Source organism: Nansenia antarctica, assembly GCF_963989245.1.
Source record: "Nansenia antarctica genome assembly, chromosome: 1".
Lineage (NCBI taxonomy): Eukaryota > Metazoa > Chordata > Actinopteri > Argentiniformes > Microstomatidae > Nansenia > Nansenia antarctica.
The window spans coordinates 84,788,987-84,808,085 of record NC_137674.1 but is presented as its reverse complement, the minus strand read 5'-3'; the positions used below and the strand labels follow the sequence as shown (position 1 = coordinate 84,808,085).

At 41.9% G+C, this 19,099-nt stretch overlaps 1 protein-coding gene across 1 annotated transcript in view; it reads right to left on the bottom strand.

The window, feature by feature from the left end:
- The window catches only part of slc5a2 (solute carrier family 5 member 2), a gene marked incomplete at both ends in the record, with an annotated part of 39,148 nt that overhangs the window by 17,827 nt on the left and 2,222 nt on the right, over positions 1 to 19,099 (bottom strand). The window contains 4 exons of the mRNA XM_080532008.1: positions 15,744 to 15,849; positions 16,404 to 16,508; positions 17,029 to 17,088; positions 18,854 to 18,958. Coding sequence (XP_080388134.1) covers positions 15,744 to 15,849; positions 16,404 to 16,508; positions 17,029 to 17,088; positions 18,854 to 18,958 — 376 coding nt within the window. The remainder of the gene's footprint in view (positions 1 to 15,743; positions 15,850 to 16,403; positions 16,509 to 17,028; positions 17,089 to 18,853; positions 18,959 to 19,099) is intronic.

The window sequence follows — 19,099 nt, the reverse complement described above, 5'->3', positions numbered from 1 at the left end:
GCCTTAGGACACCTGCCTCTGCCTCTGGTCCAGATCAATTTTGATCTTCTCCTCCACCACAGAAACACCAGGCGTGCCCTGATGAACCACCCTGAGTTACAAGACTTCCTTGCGTATGTTCGTAACACATATGTCCATCCTGGAGCGGCCTTCCCACCAGCGATGTGGAATGTGTTCGAGAGAAACATGGAGCAAAGGACCAATAATCATGTTGAATGTAAGTGTAACAATGACAGATCTGAACAAAAAAAATATAATTTCATCTAATAACTAAATCTGAAGTATTAAGTTAATTATTTTATATTGTTAATATAATATTGTCTGCTAATTATGGGTTAATTCATTCTTATCCTATCACCTCTGGGCCTGTGCGTATATCGAGGTTTAACTATGAGCCGAAACAAAAATTAACGAAACATCAAACACAGCAGAGGACAGGAGGGCTCTTTAAACAGGTGGACGAGTTGCCACGTACAGGCGCGCTAATGATGATGGACATAACATCAGTCCAATCATGGGCGGGCACCGTGATTGAGAAAGGATTAAGAAAGGATTTAAAATTGTGAAAGGAGGAGACACAGAGGGGAAAATGTTCAATGTCAAAATGTTCATGCCAAACTAATAACATTTAGGGCCTGATTTACTAAGATCCCAAATAACGAATACTAATTGAAGTTCACACACAGGGGAAGTTGAGATATACTTCAAATAAGGCCCGCTATCTTCTACATTGGAAAGATCAACAATCCTCACTGCACACCGTTAGTAGATCAGCCTGCAGATGTAGAACCAGTTTGCACATTAATAGGCCATTAATAGGCTAATAAGTTATAATTCTGTATTTTTGTTCTAGCTTATCATCGTACTCTGAACGATGCTGTCCAAGTGCGCCATCCTTCACTTTGGAAATTCCTTCGGCACCTGAAGGATCAGCAAACGCTTGCAGAGGGTAAACTGGGGATGGCAGACAGAGGCCACGCTCCCCCAACAAGGAGACGGAAGTGGAGGGAGTTGGAGGCCCGTCTACTGAGGCTGAAAGGACAGTACATGCAGGGCCACAGAGATCTGGCTTCGTACTGGAGGGCTGTCAGCCGTAGCGTCCGTATGGGCTAGATTTCCACATTTATTTTGATAGCACTTTGGCCTATGTTGTTGTTATTATTATTGTTATTGGCCTAATTGTGTTATTGTTATTATTATTATTATTGTTATTATTAGTTAGAATAAGCTGTACGCCATTGTTTACGCCATCATGTATGCCATTGTTTACATGTTATTTAGCTCTTTCATTTGTTTTTGCCAAGTTATTGCTGTACCATAGTTTTGTTATTGAAAGATGTCTGTACCTTTCCAGTTTATATGGACCTGTTTACTTAGTAAGCCATATAGTTATTATTACAATATATGTGATGCCAGAGTTAGGACTGATAATTGCACTAGAGCTCATGTGTCAGGATTACCAGGTTTCAGCAGTGAAACAGTAGGCCTCTCCTTATTAGTGCCTGACTACTAAAACACTAGAGTGAAAGAATGTCTTCATGTTTGATGATGTTTCAAACATGTTGCATCATGTTTGTGCAAACAATGTTTGCACAAACATTGTTTTTTTTTTGTTGTTGTTGGTTGCAATAAAAGCCTATATTTTGGATTGATATCTCTACTGTATTTATTTGATTCCGTTTGACCAAAATATAGAAAAAATATTTCTTTAATCCATGCATACAATTGCAAATGTTGGGCCGCTACCCGCACGTTTAGCTGTGTTGCTCATTCCACAAATGCATGATCCTTACAAGTCATACCTCGTTGTAAAAGTGACTAATCAGCGGGTCATTCCACTAAAGGTGGATCAGTATAGCGGCGCTCAGGGAACTCGAGATTGGAAATCAAGCCTTGAAGATGGCTTACAAATCTTCGATATGGGCGCGTGCACGCAGACATAAAAAGCCCTGAAGTGTCGATCTGTCGAAATGAAGATACTCCACTCTGCAGGGGTACTACATTTGCGCAGCATTCCGAATTATTGATTTTTATGAAGACGGAAAAATAAGATGTAAAATAGTGCAATACTGCCGCAATTAACAAGGCGAGGGAAATGGTTTGGCAAGAAATTGCTGACCGATTAAATGCGTAGGTCATACTAGCCCCAGTTATTGTTATATGTTCATATTTTAATAAATGAATATTACTACTGTGGTGATATCCGCAGCAGGCTACAAATCGTCATATCGCCACAATGGCCTAGTGGTATTGACTGCTGCCATAGGATTTAATCGTCATTTTATATCAGTGGTTCGAATCCCTCTTCAGGCGCACTTTTTACTGCATTTCGTTGTCTGAATCTAATCTAAAATCTCATCTAAAAAAGTATTGTAGGCTATAAAATTATGGTGCAGGCTAATTTACAAGAACTGACACGATTACAATGGTGTTTGAAACCTTTGCATGAAATCTTCGGTTAAATGTAAAAAAAAAAAAAAATGAATGACTTAGTCAAGTCTCGAACTCGCAACCTTTGGAACTCCAGTCCGCAGCTTTAACCACTACGCTAGCATGACAGCAATGCAAGTTGTTTCTTTTTACACTCTTTTCTTTATTGATATATCGATTTATCTATCACACTTTCAAAATATCAAGTTATCTATCACACAATCAAACTATCTATCGATCGATCACACTTTCAAAATATCAAATTATCTATCTATCACACAGTCAAACTATCTAATCTATCTATCTCGTGTGAAGTGGGAACTAATATTTCCTAGGGAGGAACTATCGTTCGGGATGTAGTTTCCGCCTGTGAGCCTTTTTTGACGCGCGTCTCACTATAGCCTGTGTTTTCGATTTCGAAGACGTCACTCACTGTGCTACGAAAACTGGCTAGTTACTTAGGGATTATATTATGGGATATGTGACACTGTAACCTAGAGACACACTGCGCTGTTACGTGACGTCCTGCCAATGGGATGTACAGTATTGTCCCATAGGTTGGCATTTTGATGCTTGGTCTTGGAAACAAACACCATGTTTGCACAAACATAGTTTTTTTGTTGTTGTTGTTGGTTGCAATAAAAGCCTATATTTTGGATTGATATCTCTACTGTATTTATTTGATTTCGTTTGACAAAAATATAGAAAAAATATTTAATAATGTGTATATATATATATATCACTGGTGTTCTTTTAGGAATATAAGATTTTCAATTCCATCTCGAAAATGATCTATCTAGGGAGTTATATAAAATGCTGAGACAATACTATGACATTCATTGTGTTCTTCATTATTTCCAAGTCATCTTAAGACCCCCCCCCAAAAAAAAAAAAAAAAAAAAAAAAAAAAAAAACTCTCATGCAGTACCACATAACGACACATGAGGTCGCTTGACACAACGGCGGGCGGGGAACATAGGACCCTTTTTCGGAAGCGGGGAACATAGAACCCTTTTTCGGAAGCGGGGAACATAGAACCCTTTTTCGGAAGTGCGGAACAGGGGAACATAGGACCCGGGGAACATAGGACCCGGGGAACATAGGCATGCTCCCGCTTCGTTCAGCTCCTTATCCAATGCGCAAGTTCAATGCGCTGTGCTCAAAGCGCGACTGAGTACCTTGGATGAACAACTGCATTTGGACATGGAAGAGACACAAATGAAAGCTAAGAGAGAAACGGAAGAAACACAAATGAAAGCTAAGAGAGAAAAGCTTAACATTCGAACTAAATTAGCTGTTGCAGAGGCCACAATAAAGGCCCTCACAGAGACCCATTCACAAGTTTCATCCACAGCCATGGATAAGACTGCTGACCTTACGCTTCGTGCACACCAGGGACCGTGACCCACCGTTCTGGCGCAACCTGGTGGGATGGGCTTGACGTACTTCAACGTGCGATGCAGATGCAAAGCTCTACTCCTGTTGCTAGCGAAGTTTCCCACAGAAGTGGGGAAAAAAACGTCAGATAAGACTTGATACATAACTATGAGGTGAAGAAGCACTACATGGTGCTGTCACAGGGGCAATAGGAAAGATAGACACGGATTGATCTAGCTTTTCAAAATCTTTGGAATAACTAACCCAGGCAATGTCGCTCAGAACAGCAATGGCTAAAGTAGGCTAACTAACTAACAACAACAGACTTACTACAGTGTTGGGCTGGCAGCACCTCCTCTCTCCCTAGAAGGCTAGGGTTAGGCTAGGCTAAAAGAAGCTACTTGTTATAATACAGATACAGATCTATTCTAGTATAGTACATAGTAGCCTTTAGCTACGGCGCTAGTTGTTGTGCTAAGTTGATTGATTGACTGTGTTCGCGAATGCTATGCTATGGTATGCTATCATGTGCTGTACTCGTTTTCACTGAATAAATCGCGATTTCTTTCAAAGAAGGTAGCAGGTGTGTATGTCCATGTCAAGGAGAAGGTACGACTTGTATGACAGTAGTGTGATTAGGACATAAGTTAAGGATATTAGTGTGTACTTTAGCCTGTGGAGACGATAGCATTAGCTCCACACGGATTTAACATGAACAGTAGTAGACTACATCACAAGATACTTTATGCATATATAAACGGGTTATTTTGATAAACTGGACACATTTTGTGAATATATATGGTTACTTTCTCGCCTGAAAACATATAAAAACTTCATAAAATGACATATTAACACTTGTAGAGCCAAATTACAGATTTTCGCCAATGGCGGATTTTACATCTGAGGCGAAAGCTCTGGTCAAGAAACTACTTCCGGTTTACTTCCGGTTGTTTTAACGGATCGAACGCAACGCAAAAGCTGAAATGTTTTGACTGATTAGCGCACCCTGACGGTCAAGAAACGCAATGCAGAGCAAAGCAACTGATCAACGCAACTGCCCCATTGAGATGAATGACTTCCGTGCAACGCAATGACCTGGTGTGCATGGAGCTTTAGTCGTCCTACAGCAGACAAAACGGTGTCAAAAATGGTTCAAGCAAAGCAAAGAATAACCCCCGAACAAAACATCTCAAATAAACCCAAACACACTTCATCTCGAGTGGAAACACAAAGCTCCCCAAGTGAACCCAAAAGGCTCTTTCAAGGCAATGACACCTACGAAAATGATTCTCTCGCTGACGTCATGACAAAGCAAAACACAATAACCGAATTACTAATAAAACAACATGCAATGTCTCAACTTCCACCAAGAGATGTTTCTGTGTTTTATGGTAACCCACTGCACTACAGGTCATTTATTAAATCTTTTGAGTTAACCATCGAAACCAAGACTGATGACATGGAGCAAATACTTTATTATTTGGAACAATACACATCTGGAGAGCCAGGGTATCTGGTGCGCAGTTGTTTTCATACGACACCTGATAAAGGCTACAAGGAAGCCAAGGAACAACTTGAGTGGCATTTTGGAAATAAAATCACCATCACATCTGCATTCATGGATAAGGCATTGAAATGGCCTGCCATCAAGACAGAGGATGCTATTGGTATGAGATCATATGCAATCTTTTTGAAAAGTTGTCTCAATACAATGCAGGACATGGACTATGTTACGGATCTAGAAACACCATCCAATTTACAAATCATTGTGTCTAAACTTCCATTCAAACTTCGAGAAAGGTGGAGAGCAGTTGCCTGCACAATTCATGACAAACACAAGCAGACCGCCTCTTTTACGCTCCGTGCACACCAGGGACCGTGACCCACCGTTCTGGCGCAACCTGGTGGGATGGGCTTGACGTACTTCAACGTGCGATGCAGATGCAAAGCTCTACTTGTGTTGCTAGCGAAGTTTCCCACAGAAGTGGGGAAAAAAACGTCAGATAAGATATATAAACGGGTTATTTTGATAAACTGGACACATTTTGTGAATATATATGGTTACTTTCTCGCCTGAAAACATATAAAAACTTCATAAAATGACATTAACACTTGTAGAGCAAAATTACAGATTTTAGCCAATGGCGGATTTTACATCTGAGGCGAAAGCTCTGGGCAAGAAACTACTTCCGGTTTACTTCTGGTTGTTTTAACGGATCCAACGCAACGCAAAAGCTGACATTTTTTGACTGATTAGCGCACCCTGACGGTTAAGAAACGCAATGCAGAGCAAGGCAACTGATCAACGCAACTGCCCCATTGAGATGAATGACTTCCGGTGCAACGCAATGGCCTGGTGTGCACGCAGCTTTAGAGATGTACTTGCATTTATAGACAAACAACAAAGAATAATGCTGGATCCTATCTTCGGGGAAATTCAAAGTCCCTTGAGTAGAGTCTCAGGTAAGAAAATACGGCAAAAACCCTATCCAAAATCGACCACCAGGGGTAGCAGTTTTGCCACAGCTGTATCAACCACATCTACATCTGAGCCATCAAGGTGGCAGCCCAACAGACAAACACCTATTACGACCAGCAGCCCAAGTGCATTCACAAAGCCCTGCATGTTCTGCAGCAGAAACCATTCGTTGGAAATGTCAAATATTCCAAATCAAACCAAATACCGAAAAGGTGGAATTCCTGAAAACCAAAGGAATGTGTTTTGGATGTTTGGAGAGTGGACACATGAGTGGAAGTTGCCAGAAGCGCATGACATGCAATGTGTGCAATAAAACTCATCCAACTATCCTACACATACAGCAAACAATGGAAAATCTAAGACCGGAAACCAGCTCGGACACACTTGTCACCATGGCAACCGGTAGCCATACTGGGGCCGGAATTACGAAGTGCGCTCTGGCAATCGTCCCTGTCAAAATCAAAATGGAAAATGGAACAAGGTGCATACAAACGTATGCCTTCCTGGACCAAGGGAGCTCGGCAACATTCTGCACCATGGAGTTGTCTAAGCAGCTTCAAACCCCTGGCAAGAAAACTAACATACTTTTAAAGACAATGGGTCAAGAAAAGGTAACAACCAGTTTTAAAATATCTGGCATCGAAATAGCTGCATTAGACAGTGACACAAAACTGCCTGATGTTTTTACACAGTCATCTATCCCTGTGACACACAACAACATTCCCAAGAAGGAAGACATAAGAAAATGGCCTTACCTGGAGGAGGTTGACTTGACAACAATCGATGCTAGCATTGGGCTACTGATAGGTGTCAACTCCCCAAAAGCTTTAGAACCGTGGAAGACCATTAACAGTGAAGGTAGTGGGCCTTACGCTGTTAAAACTATTCTCGGATGGGTTATCAATGGCCCGCTTGGCTCTGGGGAGAATGGAAAAGTCATCGACTCCACTGCAAAAGTCAACAGAATATCTGTCACCAACTTGGAGGACCTGTCACAGGAAGATCAGTTTTTTTAAATAGTGTCTAATTCAGCTGAGCTTAAAGATCGTCGTTACCACCTGAAACTTCCTTTTCGTGAACACAATGTGATCATGCCCAACAATACAGCCCATCAAGGACCTTCACACATGTTAAGAAGGTTCAAGAAGGATTTGAAAGAGAAAACAAGTCCTAAATCAGGAAGGAAGGATTTGAAGGAGAAAGCAAGTCCTAAAAGTCAAACTCAAACAAAGGCTGTGAAGATGGAAACAAGGGAGAAGAGACAGAAGGTGAAAGCTACCTCTCGAGCTGGAGGGAATAAGAAGCCAATGATGGCCGAGGATCTCAAGAAACTCATGAAAGGAGGCAGAGCGACTCTGGATGATTTGCATGAACCAATGGGCACACAAGATTGCCCACTGGACCAGCTAGTGCAGTGGGCACTTGAGCAGCATACTGCAGGGTTGGAGCACTTTGACACAGTCATGAACCAGGCTGTCTTCCATGAACATTTAAGAACATGTGGAAAATGTATTATTCTGGAAACAATGGATGAAAGAATACCTCCCCTAGTGCAACAATGCCAAAAGTGGAATAGCGCCCATCGAAACATTCTTAGTTGGAGATCTAGTCATCATAGTTGATGAGTCTGCCCCCAGAAATTCATGGTCTATGGGAAACATTACAACAGGCCCGTCACTATGGGCGGGCCTCAGGGGGCCGGGCCCGCCCACAGACGTGGTGGTGCCCCCCCAACTGGCAGCCAGATATAACATTAAAAATAAAGAAATATATTAGTATAATATATATAAAATAATTATATTATATAGACATTAAAATTGAGAAACAATAGTGTGTTTTTCATTTTGTTGGACGGGATTCTAGTGACAACCAATCATTTGAAAGTTGAAAGTTGCACGTTACGCACGCTGCTGCTCCCGCCATTTCAGTTGTGTGAGGCGAGCACTGAGCAGTTGAGTAAAATCTGCGCTTTTTGATGGATAAAGCTTTTTGAATAAAGATGGATATAAGAAAGTGGATTACCGGTAAATCCTCGAAAGGTGCAGCTGCACCTGACCCCGATGGACATAGCACCAGCATTAGCGACTGTGGGCAGCCTGACACTAGCACCCCGACGGCTACCACTAGCGAGGTGAATATGCTGTGGCTCGTGGGTTCCTGGTAAAGAAGATGGAGGACACCTCGTTTCCCCCCAAAGATGGAAAATGGACAATAGCCAATATTCTCAGTACGTTCCACTCTGCACTCCAGGCCATGCCAACTGTCATCCAAGTTTATACACTCGCCCTAACTTTGGGAGCGTCTACCGCGACTTGTGAAAACTATTTTTCGACACTTAAAAATGTTTTCTCTGAGCATCGGCGCAGCATGTTGCACAAGCGCAAGGCTCAACTGATTCAGCTTGCCTTCGAAAAGGACCTCACCCACAAGTTCAAGGATGAGTGGAAGGACTTACTGATGAGGAGATTCAGCACTGAAAAACGCCGCCTCCTTCTTTTCTGAGCCGGGAGGAGACGAGAGAGCGAATTCAGGGTAAGTTAATATTGTGTGTGTGTGTGTGTGAGCACCCGCCGTGGTGATGTTTTGCTAGTTGTATTCTCGACAGCTTTTTCAACTGGAGAGATGAGCTGTTTGCACGGTTATGCTATATTTAATGTGCTTTGTGTATAACGTGTTCAATGATGAGGATCTGGCTGATCCTATTTGCTGTAGATAGGTGGTTTTAATGTGATGATCACACGATCGGTCGGTCATACTGTATCCCTTTTGGAAGTGCACTGATTGCGTGCCAGTCTCCTAATTTTAGTTATGTAGGCTATCCCTGGCATTTATTTAATTATTGTTCTTGTAAGTGTGCCGGGTTGGTGCCAATTATTGACCTGTGCGCATTGTAATGCACAACTTGGCCTCTACACGCTATAAAGTAGCATTCAAATAATTTTTGCTTAGGCCTACTCGGGTCGACAAGGCCTTGTAATAAACCAGCTTCGCCTGTGTTTATTGTTATGTTATTTGCTGCATTCTGATCTGGTCTGTGTCTGTGCTTGGGTTCCCTATCTGACCGTAACAATGTGTCCAATTTAGCCTCTGCAACCTACTATGCATGCATGTCACTGTTGCATGACGAATACCATAGCATATCGGATTATAGTTACAGTGTTTCCTCTATATGCATTGATTCGTGGCGGGCCGCTCTCTGGTTCATGTTCTTATACCAGTGCTCAGTATAGAGTATTTTAAATGAACATTCGTAATGTATGTCTCTGATGTTCATGGTCAACTAAATCAGCCTATTTTGTGAAACAAATAATGTTCCCGCTAATGGGTTAACCGAGCAGACTCTCACCCAACGCTAGTTTCGAACTATTCATAGCAATATACGCGGGGCAAAAATACCTATTGCCTCTAAAATCACCACGAACAGAACGGCGGAGGTACGGGTAAACAGGGCTCATGTCGGTGTCATCAAAGGTAAGAGTTGTTTTTCTTGAACTCAGCTGATGCATTACCTTGCTGTTGGTTGTTTACCGAATGCTTCATCTGACTGTCACACTGTGATTTTACTTGTGTAAACAGTAACGTTAGCCGGTTTTGCGTGTGTACTCTCATGTAGGCCTACTTCGTATTGATGAGCTGATGATCTTTCATTGTGTGTGTGTGTGTGTATGTATGTATGTGACTGTCAGTCACAAGTTTATATTCTACAGATGTTGTTCAGTGCTGTATGCGCGTTCCCGGTTCCATGTGTAGCCTACTCTACTCTTGTGTACTTCATATTCGATGAGCTGATTATCTCTCGTGTACTTCATATTGAGCTGATGATCTTTCTGTGTGTGTGTGTGTGTGTGTGTCATGCGCGTTCCCCATGTTCTGCTGCAGCTGTAGGATATGTTGGTATTTGATCACCTTCTATATAAAATCACCTGCTCGGCTTTAATGACTTAACCGCTATTTTAAAAAAAAAATGTTGCCACCCTCTAGTTTTTGGTGAAATTACGTCTTTGTTTTGAGCGCCAGTGCGCGTTTTATGCGCGTGCGCACGAAAACACACCACCCCCCCACTAATGTGAAAAATCCTAGAGGAAACACTGAATTAATAATAATTGTGCCCCCCCATGCAGTTCATTGGCCCACCCTAAGACTGGGCCCTGGTGACGGGTCTGCATTACAAACCCTACAAAGTGTTATAGGGGTTATGTGCTTAAGAATATTGAAATGTAAAAAATGAAATTGGTTCATAAGCACATTTGAATTAATCCTGTATGTAAAAGAAATGATGTACAGTAGATACGTAATAATGTTATTGGAAAAGACATTGGAATGTTATATTATTTTGGAATGGACAAATTTGTGCTTAAATGTTTATGTTGAAATCGTTTTGCCTCATTCTAGGCATGTGCTAGTATGGACATTCTACTGGAAGATATTTGTAAGTTTTCACTCCTCTTTTTTGATCAAACTCTCTTGGACTATTCACATGCACATACACATGGACTTTTCAAAAAAAAAAAAAAGTGTTTACTGTACAATGATATGTTCTAATTGAGAATTATGTGTTATGACAATGATATGTACTGACAATATTGTAATGAAATAATTTATGACGATTTATGTAGTAATGATGCTATGTAATGTATTTGAATGCTTTATGCTTATTTTGCTTTATGAATAGTAGGCAAAATAATTACTGTATAATATATTGAACATAACAATGTATGATGGCATTTGTTTGGTAGATAGCCATAACGTAGGACTTAATAATTTTCAGTTTTACAAAAATTAGGGGCCGGAATGTTATGGCCAATTTTACTTTAGGCTTTTATTTTGGATGATTTGTGTTTAATGTTTTGAGTTATATTTATATTTCATGATTAATGTTTATTTTATGTTTTTGGTTATTTATGTAAAGAATAGCGTTATGTTTTTGGTGCACATAACTTTTTGGGGCCAGTGCTCAGAGGAGCACCTAGGGATGCTGCTTGGTGCTCCCCGAGCTCGCGAGTCACGACCCGTCCCACAGGATGGATGAAAAAGGGATACATGGATAACTTATATTAGCAAAACGACATTTATTCATAAATAAAGATGAACGAACAAATGATTGTGTGCAAAACAAAATAAACAAATGCAAAATCAAATGACTGCTCTTTAAGCATGAAAGTCTGTCAGACTCCTTTAAACCCAATGAACAATAAACGGACATCTCTTTAAGCACTGCTCTGTTCTGTAAACACTGAAATCAACTTTTCAACAAAAAGTTACAGCCTAAGCATTTATTTATGCTACAAGCTTAATCGTCATCATCACTGCTCTCTTGACTGCTGTAAATTATCACTGTCCTCAATTTCAACCATGGTAGAGGATGTTGTAGGCTATCACTTTAAATAGCTCATTATTTTGATTGTTCAACAAAGTCTTTTTTTTTCTTTTTTCTAATAGAATTCCCAACCATATTCCCTGGGTCAGGGGTCTAGGTGCGATAATGAAGCTGTAAAACAAACGTCTGAACGTTTGAAAGCTTCAGAGAAAAGAAACGTGAAGTCCCTTGGTGTTGTTTTTCCTTTTAGCGACGAGTCGTTCGGGACTGAATTTTCACGTCAGTGTTTCCTCCAGGATTTTTCACATTAGTGGCGGAGTGGTCGTCTCCGCGTGCTCGAAAACAAATATAATTTCTTAAATAGCGGTTAAGTCATTAAAGCCGAGCAGGTGATTTTATATAGAAGGTGATCAAATAACAATATTGTTATGTACGACAGTATGTCATTGCAGCACTTTGTTGCACTTTACGACGTCACGTTCTGTTAGAGCTTTACGACCTGTGTGTGTGTGTTGTCAGAATGAATGGCACTTGACAGTAAACGGAGCTCAGTTTGTATACCTGTGTGGATCTACATTTATTAGCATAACACAAACATAATAAATTAGATAGAACAACCCTGTTCATTAATGTTCATTAATGCTTGAGTTCATGTTCATGTTCGCACTGTTACTGTGTTGTGTGCCAATGTGCCCTGTGTGTGTTGTTGAGACCGTTGGGAGAGAGAGCTCGGGTGAACTAAGAAAGTTGTGTATGAGATAGTTTACAATTAAACGCACAGATTACATGAGAGAAGCTATCTGTCATTATTTCAACCACTGTCCAAGTGGGGACGTTACAATACTTTCGTTTTAGAACGAAACGTTAGCCTCTAGCAGCGTTTTTAGCAGTCACCATTCTTGCGCAAAACATGATACAAACAAACATTCAAATACTCGTGTCGTCTTGATTTTTTTTTCGATTTCAATGTATGACGCATCATTTGAAAGCTTACCATCTGTAGTTTCAGACTATGTAAACAAACGAAAAATTACGTAAGCAAATGGTTATTATTTATCTGGTATAGATACCACTTCTGCGCCGAATGTACCGCCGCCGGCACAAATCCGCACCCGACATTGTAATTACCGTAATTTCTAAACGGTTTGTGCTATCGATAAAAATCCAACTGTCCCTGAAAGCTGAGATGTTGCACTTCAACCAACAGATAGGGTATTACGGTAAAATGTGACGTGAGGACATTCTCAGAGTCAGTTTACTCACAGTGATTGGCGGAGCGTTCAGGGACATGCTTTTTTTCAGTTCTCCGGTCATAATAACTCGCTGCCTTTCTGCGCAGCCTGAATCAAAGTGGACTGTCTGAATCATTTGGTGGCGGAGGAAATTCATTCGTGGCGGCCCGCCACCAATAAATGCATATAGAGGAAACACTGCACGTGTCGGCGTGATAACCATGCGATACGCGGAATGAAAGTACGAGTTACGATACATACTTTCCGAATGTTTTCGTGAGGGGAGTCGCCGTGGTCGTCGTCGGTCGACTGTTGTGATGGATTACTCGTCGGGCCTTCGGCTGAGGGGACGGCAAATAGTTACTTATGGCGCTTTTCCACTATCGGCCCGGATCGCTTCGGGTCGGCTCGCTTCGGCACGCTTCGGCACGCTTTTGAACAGTTCTGGTTTTCCACTATACACAACAGACCAGGAATGAGTAGGAGGAGTAGGCAATAGTAGGCGGAGTTACGCGTCATAAAAGCGCGCCATGGTGGTGACGTATATTTTCACGAGACACAACACAGCCACAACAATAGCATGGAGGAACTTGAAGCTATCGTATACTTTTTCCTCGGCATGTGGTATATTATTAACCGTGGTTTTTTGGAGAGAAAGAGAAAGAGAGAGAGGAAGCTATGTACACATAATAAAGTCATGTTTTTTGAACCCTTAAAACCACTGTCTTCACTTGTCTGCTTTATGAACTGTAGTATCATTGTGTGCCGTGTTATTCACAGACAAACACGGTGCCCGGAGGCACCCTTCCCGGGTTAATAACTGTGGTTCCCCGTGGGTTAGGATAACAATTCAAACGTGTCCGGATAGGGGAGAGGACAGGGAATCCAAAACCATTTGAATGGTGTCGATCCTACACTCCTATCACGGTCGACACAGCGCGGAGCGAATTCCCTGGTAAAACGTTTCTCTCCCCCCGCTGTCAACGGGAGTTTCAACCAGCTGGCGCGGTGCTGCAGGCACAGGTTCATTGAGTTTACGGTTAAAAGCAGTGAGGTGATACGCAGGACTACGCCATATACCCACTAGGAAAGCCAAGGATTTCCATACACCCACTTAAAAATGTGTGAGGATACGTAACGGCGTTGTGTGACAGAACTTTCACTTTCATTCATAAAATTCACCCCGTCTGTGTTACGAAGCACTTGACTTTTGGACCATTGGGACTGACTATAGCGTCATATACCATCAACATGGGGGAGATGTGACATGAAATATGTCAAAATGCAGCACTATCATGCACAGATCAGCCTTATAACATGTAATTTATATATATATAACGTTAGACAGGGAGCGCATTTTTATGGCGTTCCGAAATGAACAATATGAGGCTGGGAGGGAAAAATCACAGTATACCCACTAGAAAAAACTAGACTACACCACTGGTTAAAAGCATATCTTCTCGGGGTGTCAGCGCGGTGGTTAAGGGCTCAAAATGACCGTATACCGATGGTGAAGTTAGCAAAGGAGTATTGTGTTTGTACCACCACCTCCGGTGCCCTTTGCGGGTTAATAACTTCGGTTTACCATGGGTTAGGATAACAATTCAAACGTGTCCGGATAGGGGAGAGGACAGGGAATCCAAAACCATTTGAATGGTGTCAATCCTACACTCCTATCACGGTCGACACAGCGCGGAGCGAATTCCCTGGTAAAACGTTTATCTCCCCCCGCTGTCAACGGGAGTTTCGAGCAGCAGCGGGTGAACTCCCGGTTCATTGAGTTTACGGTTAAAAGCATATCTTCTCGGGGTGTCAGCGCGGTGGTTAACAGCTCAAAATGACCGTATACCGATGGTGAAGTTAGCAAAGGAGTATTGTGTTTGTACCACCTTCACAGCCGGTGTTATTCACGGGCAAAGACGGTGCATAATAGCGATTTTTGTGTTATGCTTGTTGTAAATAAAAGTTCTATGATGCATTGAAATGACATTTAACTAAGATAATACGATGGTCAGCATAATTTTTCGAATCTTTATTAATAAGCTATTACAGAAACTGTAGTGACATTTTCCAAGAGCGAATGTGGTATTTAAAGATGGCGGTTAGCGAAGAAATCTATGAACATGGGATGACGATTTCCATTGACCAATCAACGGTGTGCAGCGTCACGTCACACGCAGCCTGGCAAAAAGGTACCCTTCGGCCCTATGGTTCCTGCTCACGATGGGTAGCTAAAGAAGCGACCCGACCCAGGCCGACAAATGGAAAAGCGCCAAAGAAGCAGGCCAGCCCGGGCTGACCCGGGTCAGCCCTATAGTGGAAAACCCCATTAGTGGGGCTTGCTTCTTGGACCCAGCTGTTGGTGCGCAAAAGCGCCTTCATGCGGCTGATCTGCTGCGCAGCATGCATTTTGGCGACGCATGCGCACTGGCGCACCAGTTATGTGCACCCCTGGTTATAGAAGTATTAATGTTTTAGTCGTAATTGAGTGTCAGGTGATAGGATGGGCCCAGGTGTATTTATGGAGTCAATTAGCAGCACCTGGGGGGATGGAAATAGGTTAGACTGGCAACAACATTATTTTGACCACGATCACTCCTTTCGGTAATCACATAATTTACCGTTCGCTTTATGACTTTTCGTTTCGTTTGAATACATTGGATTACTTTTCGGACAATAAATCTTTTACATTTTATACAACTTACAAGGAAAGCGTGGCGTGCGTGATTAACCAACCCAGACTATTACTGTTTTCATTCACATGGTGGAATTGGCGGCTACAGTCAATAATAAAACATTGATTATTTCCTTTACCCTTGACTTGTCTCCCCTTTTGTCTCTCGCTCTGAGCCGGGTTAGTGACAGGAGAGTGTTTAGTGTGTTCATGGTCATTATACCCAACAGATACCTGTGACTGTATAGAGGGCTGTGATGGAGAGAAGGGCGATGATAGCCACATAGATGTTCCAGCCGAGAGCCTGCTGGATAAACACTGCCCCTGAGAACATGTCCACCTGGAGGGAGACAAGCAGACAGTCAGACTGGTCCACTTCATCCCCTGTCAGGTTCTAATGCTTTGGTCTGCATGTCGGCAACCAATCAAAATGTTCAGACTTTTCTTTTGAAACACGGAACTACGTTTCAACATTGTTGAGAATCACGACACAAACTCGCTAGTCAAGCCAAAATACTGCAACAACACAATGGCTTGGGGGTGAGTAATCCCCACTGCTACCTAGTTAACTAGAACACTACTTTAGTTTTGTAACAGGCTCACAAAACAAGCTGTGTTAGTTGACTAGCGATGTGTCGTTGATTTTCAACAACGCGGAAATGTATTCACGTTTTTCTAAAGAAAAGTCTGATCATTACATCTGATTTTGCAGATAGGAGGTTTTGCGTTTCGGCCATCGATGTGTTTAAATATGTTGAAAAAGACAACGTTTTTTATGGGGTGTCCTATCTTTTTCACATGACTGTTTAAGGAGTCATTTCTGAATGCTGAAACCAATACGTACACAAATACCATCAAACAACCAAAGACTTGTGAGGAGGAGACTAGACTCACAGATATCTTGGTGAAGATGTAGAGGAAGAGAGAGATGACAGACAGGTACAAACTGATCCTGTTTCCCCCAAAGCGCTTCTTCAGGTACTGAGGCATCGTGATCACCTAGGAGCCCAGAGAGAACAGGGATACACAGAGACAGACTTTTATAATAAAGAGGCAGAGGTGTTGTTTCAGTATTAAGAATGGAAAACTATGTTTATTTGTTTATTTTGTGTTGTTTCAATATTAAGAATGAAAAAGTATTAGTACTGTTGATACTGTAATTTATGTGTTAATTAATTGGATTATATAATTTAAGTATTATTGTTCTCACTTGAAAGTGACGGATAGGGGGTAGGACATGATAAGCTTAGGCTTCATCCTACTCCCTTTCGAACAGTGATAGGTCTGTACTCTTCGTATTAGTTATTTGTTCTTTTATTATTTTAAATCATCTTCGAAATAAAAAGATTCATTCATTCATTCATAAATACAATTAAAATGGCCGCCTCACATTATTTGGATAGTCTCCTAGAGAGGGTTAGTTACGGGAAGGAATGTTCAGGGTTAACTATTAAAATATCTATTAATAATGTCCATAGTAACAGGTTATATAGGCCTACTAGCTTCCATTTTAACTTACCCCTGCAGTGAGATAGACTGGTACAAACAGCCAGCCCAACAGCAGCACGATGAACAGAGCCTAGGGTTACATGAGGACAGATGAGAAGAGTCCCATTTATACTGCATCATCATACTTAAACAAGGTTTAACACTTTACATTAAGGTACCATTTGTAAAAGGGTTTATAAACGGTTTAGAATTGTACCGTCAAATGTCTGACTGAGCAGTATTTAGATTCGATTAGATTTAACTTTATTGTCATTGCAGAATACGGGGTCATCCCTATGTTCCCCGGGTCCTATGTTCCCCGGTTTCTTAGCAAAAAAAAAAGGGTTCTATGTTCCCCGCTTCCGAAAAAGGGTTCTATGTTCCCCGCTTCCGAAAAGGGGTCCTATGTTCCCCGCCTGCCGTTGTGTCAAGCGACCCCAGGTGTCGTTATGTGGTACTGCATGAGAGTTTGACGTGCGACCCCCGGTGTCGTTATGTGGTACTGCATGAGAGTTTGACATGGGTCTTAAGATGACTTGGAAATATGAAGAACACAATGAATGTCATAGTATTGTCTCAGCATTTTATTATTTAAAAAACAACATACACAAATACATAATCATACTGTGGATTACTAATTGATAAAGACATTTACAGGAAATTGCAGGAACTATTATAAATAGGAACAAAATTATTATGTGTACAACATTATTATATGAACAAAATGATTATATGTACAAAACCTTTTGTAGGTAGGACACTATTGGACCTCGGCCCAAATCTAGTACTGAACCTGACCCCCCATGCTAAACCATTTGGAAGTACAGTATACTAGGACTCCAATTCAGACACACTGGGGGGCTGTCACAAATCTACTAACTCTAATCAGCCTGGTCTCACACGGCAGACGGCAGAATTCGACGTTTATGGACAAACGTCGAATTCTGACGTGAGATTGGGGTAGCTCGTTCTGATAGCGCAGGGGTGCGCCTGTTATGTGCGCCGGTCGGGGCTTCTCTTGGGATCATTCCATTTTGAATTGGAAACCCTATGGTTACCCTAACCCTAACCCTAACCTTTACCCTAACCCTAAATGTGGCCTAACTAATTAATGCAAGTGCAATTCAAAATGGAATAATCCCGAGAGAAGCCCCGACAGGCGCACATAAAAAAAAAATGGAAAAAAAAAGTACTACTAGACCAGCGGTTCCCAACTTTTTAGGACTCACGGCCCACTTTACAGATATGTCCAGTATTCGCGGCCCACTCAGCAGCGCGCAAAGCGGCGATGTTTTATATAGCAGGTGATCAAATACCAAGATCGTAAATGTTGTATGTGTTCAATATTTACGACCAAACATCCTTATGTGTGTGGGCAACTCCCGACTCGGGTTGCCAGATGGGCTCGGTTTTTTTGGGTGGAATTAGAGGTTTTAGGCTGTGGTTAGGGTGGAAAATGTCGATCCCATCTGGCAACCCTGTTCGCGAGTCCGGGATGGAATGTAGCCAATCAAGAAGCGAGCTGACTTCTTCTTTTCGGATGGAAATATCGGCGCACACCACACACAATACGATCAAGGCTGTTCAATCCAAGATTTTGTATCTTTTTAAAATTAAAACGTTTTTGTAACAAAAAAACGTCAATAAAACAATTTTTTTGCCCATGATTTGGCGGCCCACTTGCAGTACTCTCGCGGACCACCAGTGGGCCGTGGCCCACAGGTTGGGAACCGCTGTACTAGACAACAGTCAAATATGAGGCTATTGCCAGGCCGCCAATGTAAATAAGACTGAGTTCTTATTGGCCTGCCTGGTTAAATAAAGGTTACATAAAATAAATAAATAAATAAACTCACGTTCCACTCAAACCCGCCCACAGCGATCCCACTGGCAGCTCCGGTACCGGCCAGGCCAACAAAGTGACCGCTACCGATGTTACTGGCAAACAGCGAGGCACCGACCTAGGAGACAGAGATAAGGAGGTAAGCTTTGTGTTAAGGGAAGCAGGCTCACCCTGTACCATGCCATACTCACACCAGGTCAGCACCGCACACACTGTTACTGTTTGAACAAAGACACAGAACTGATCATCAACGTCTATT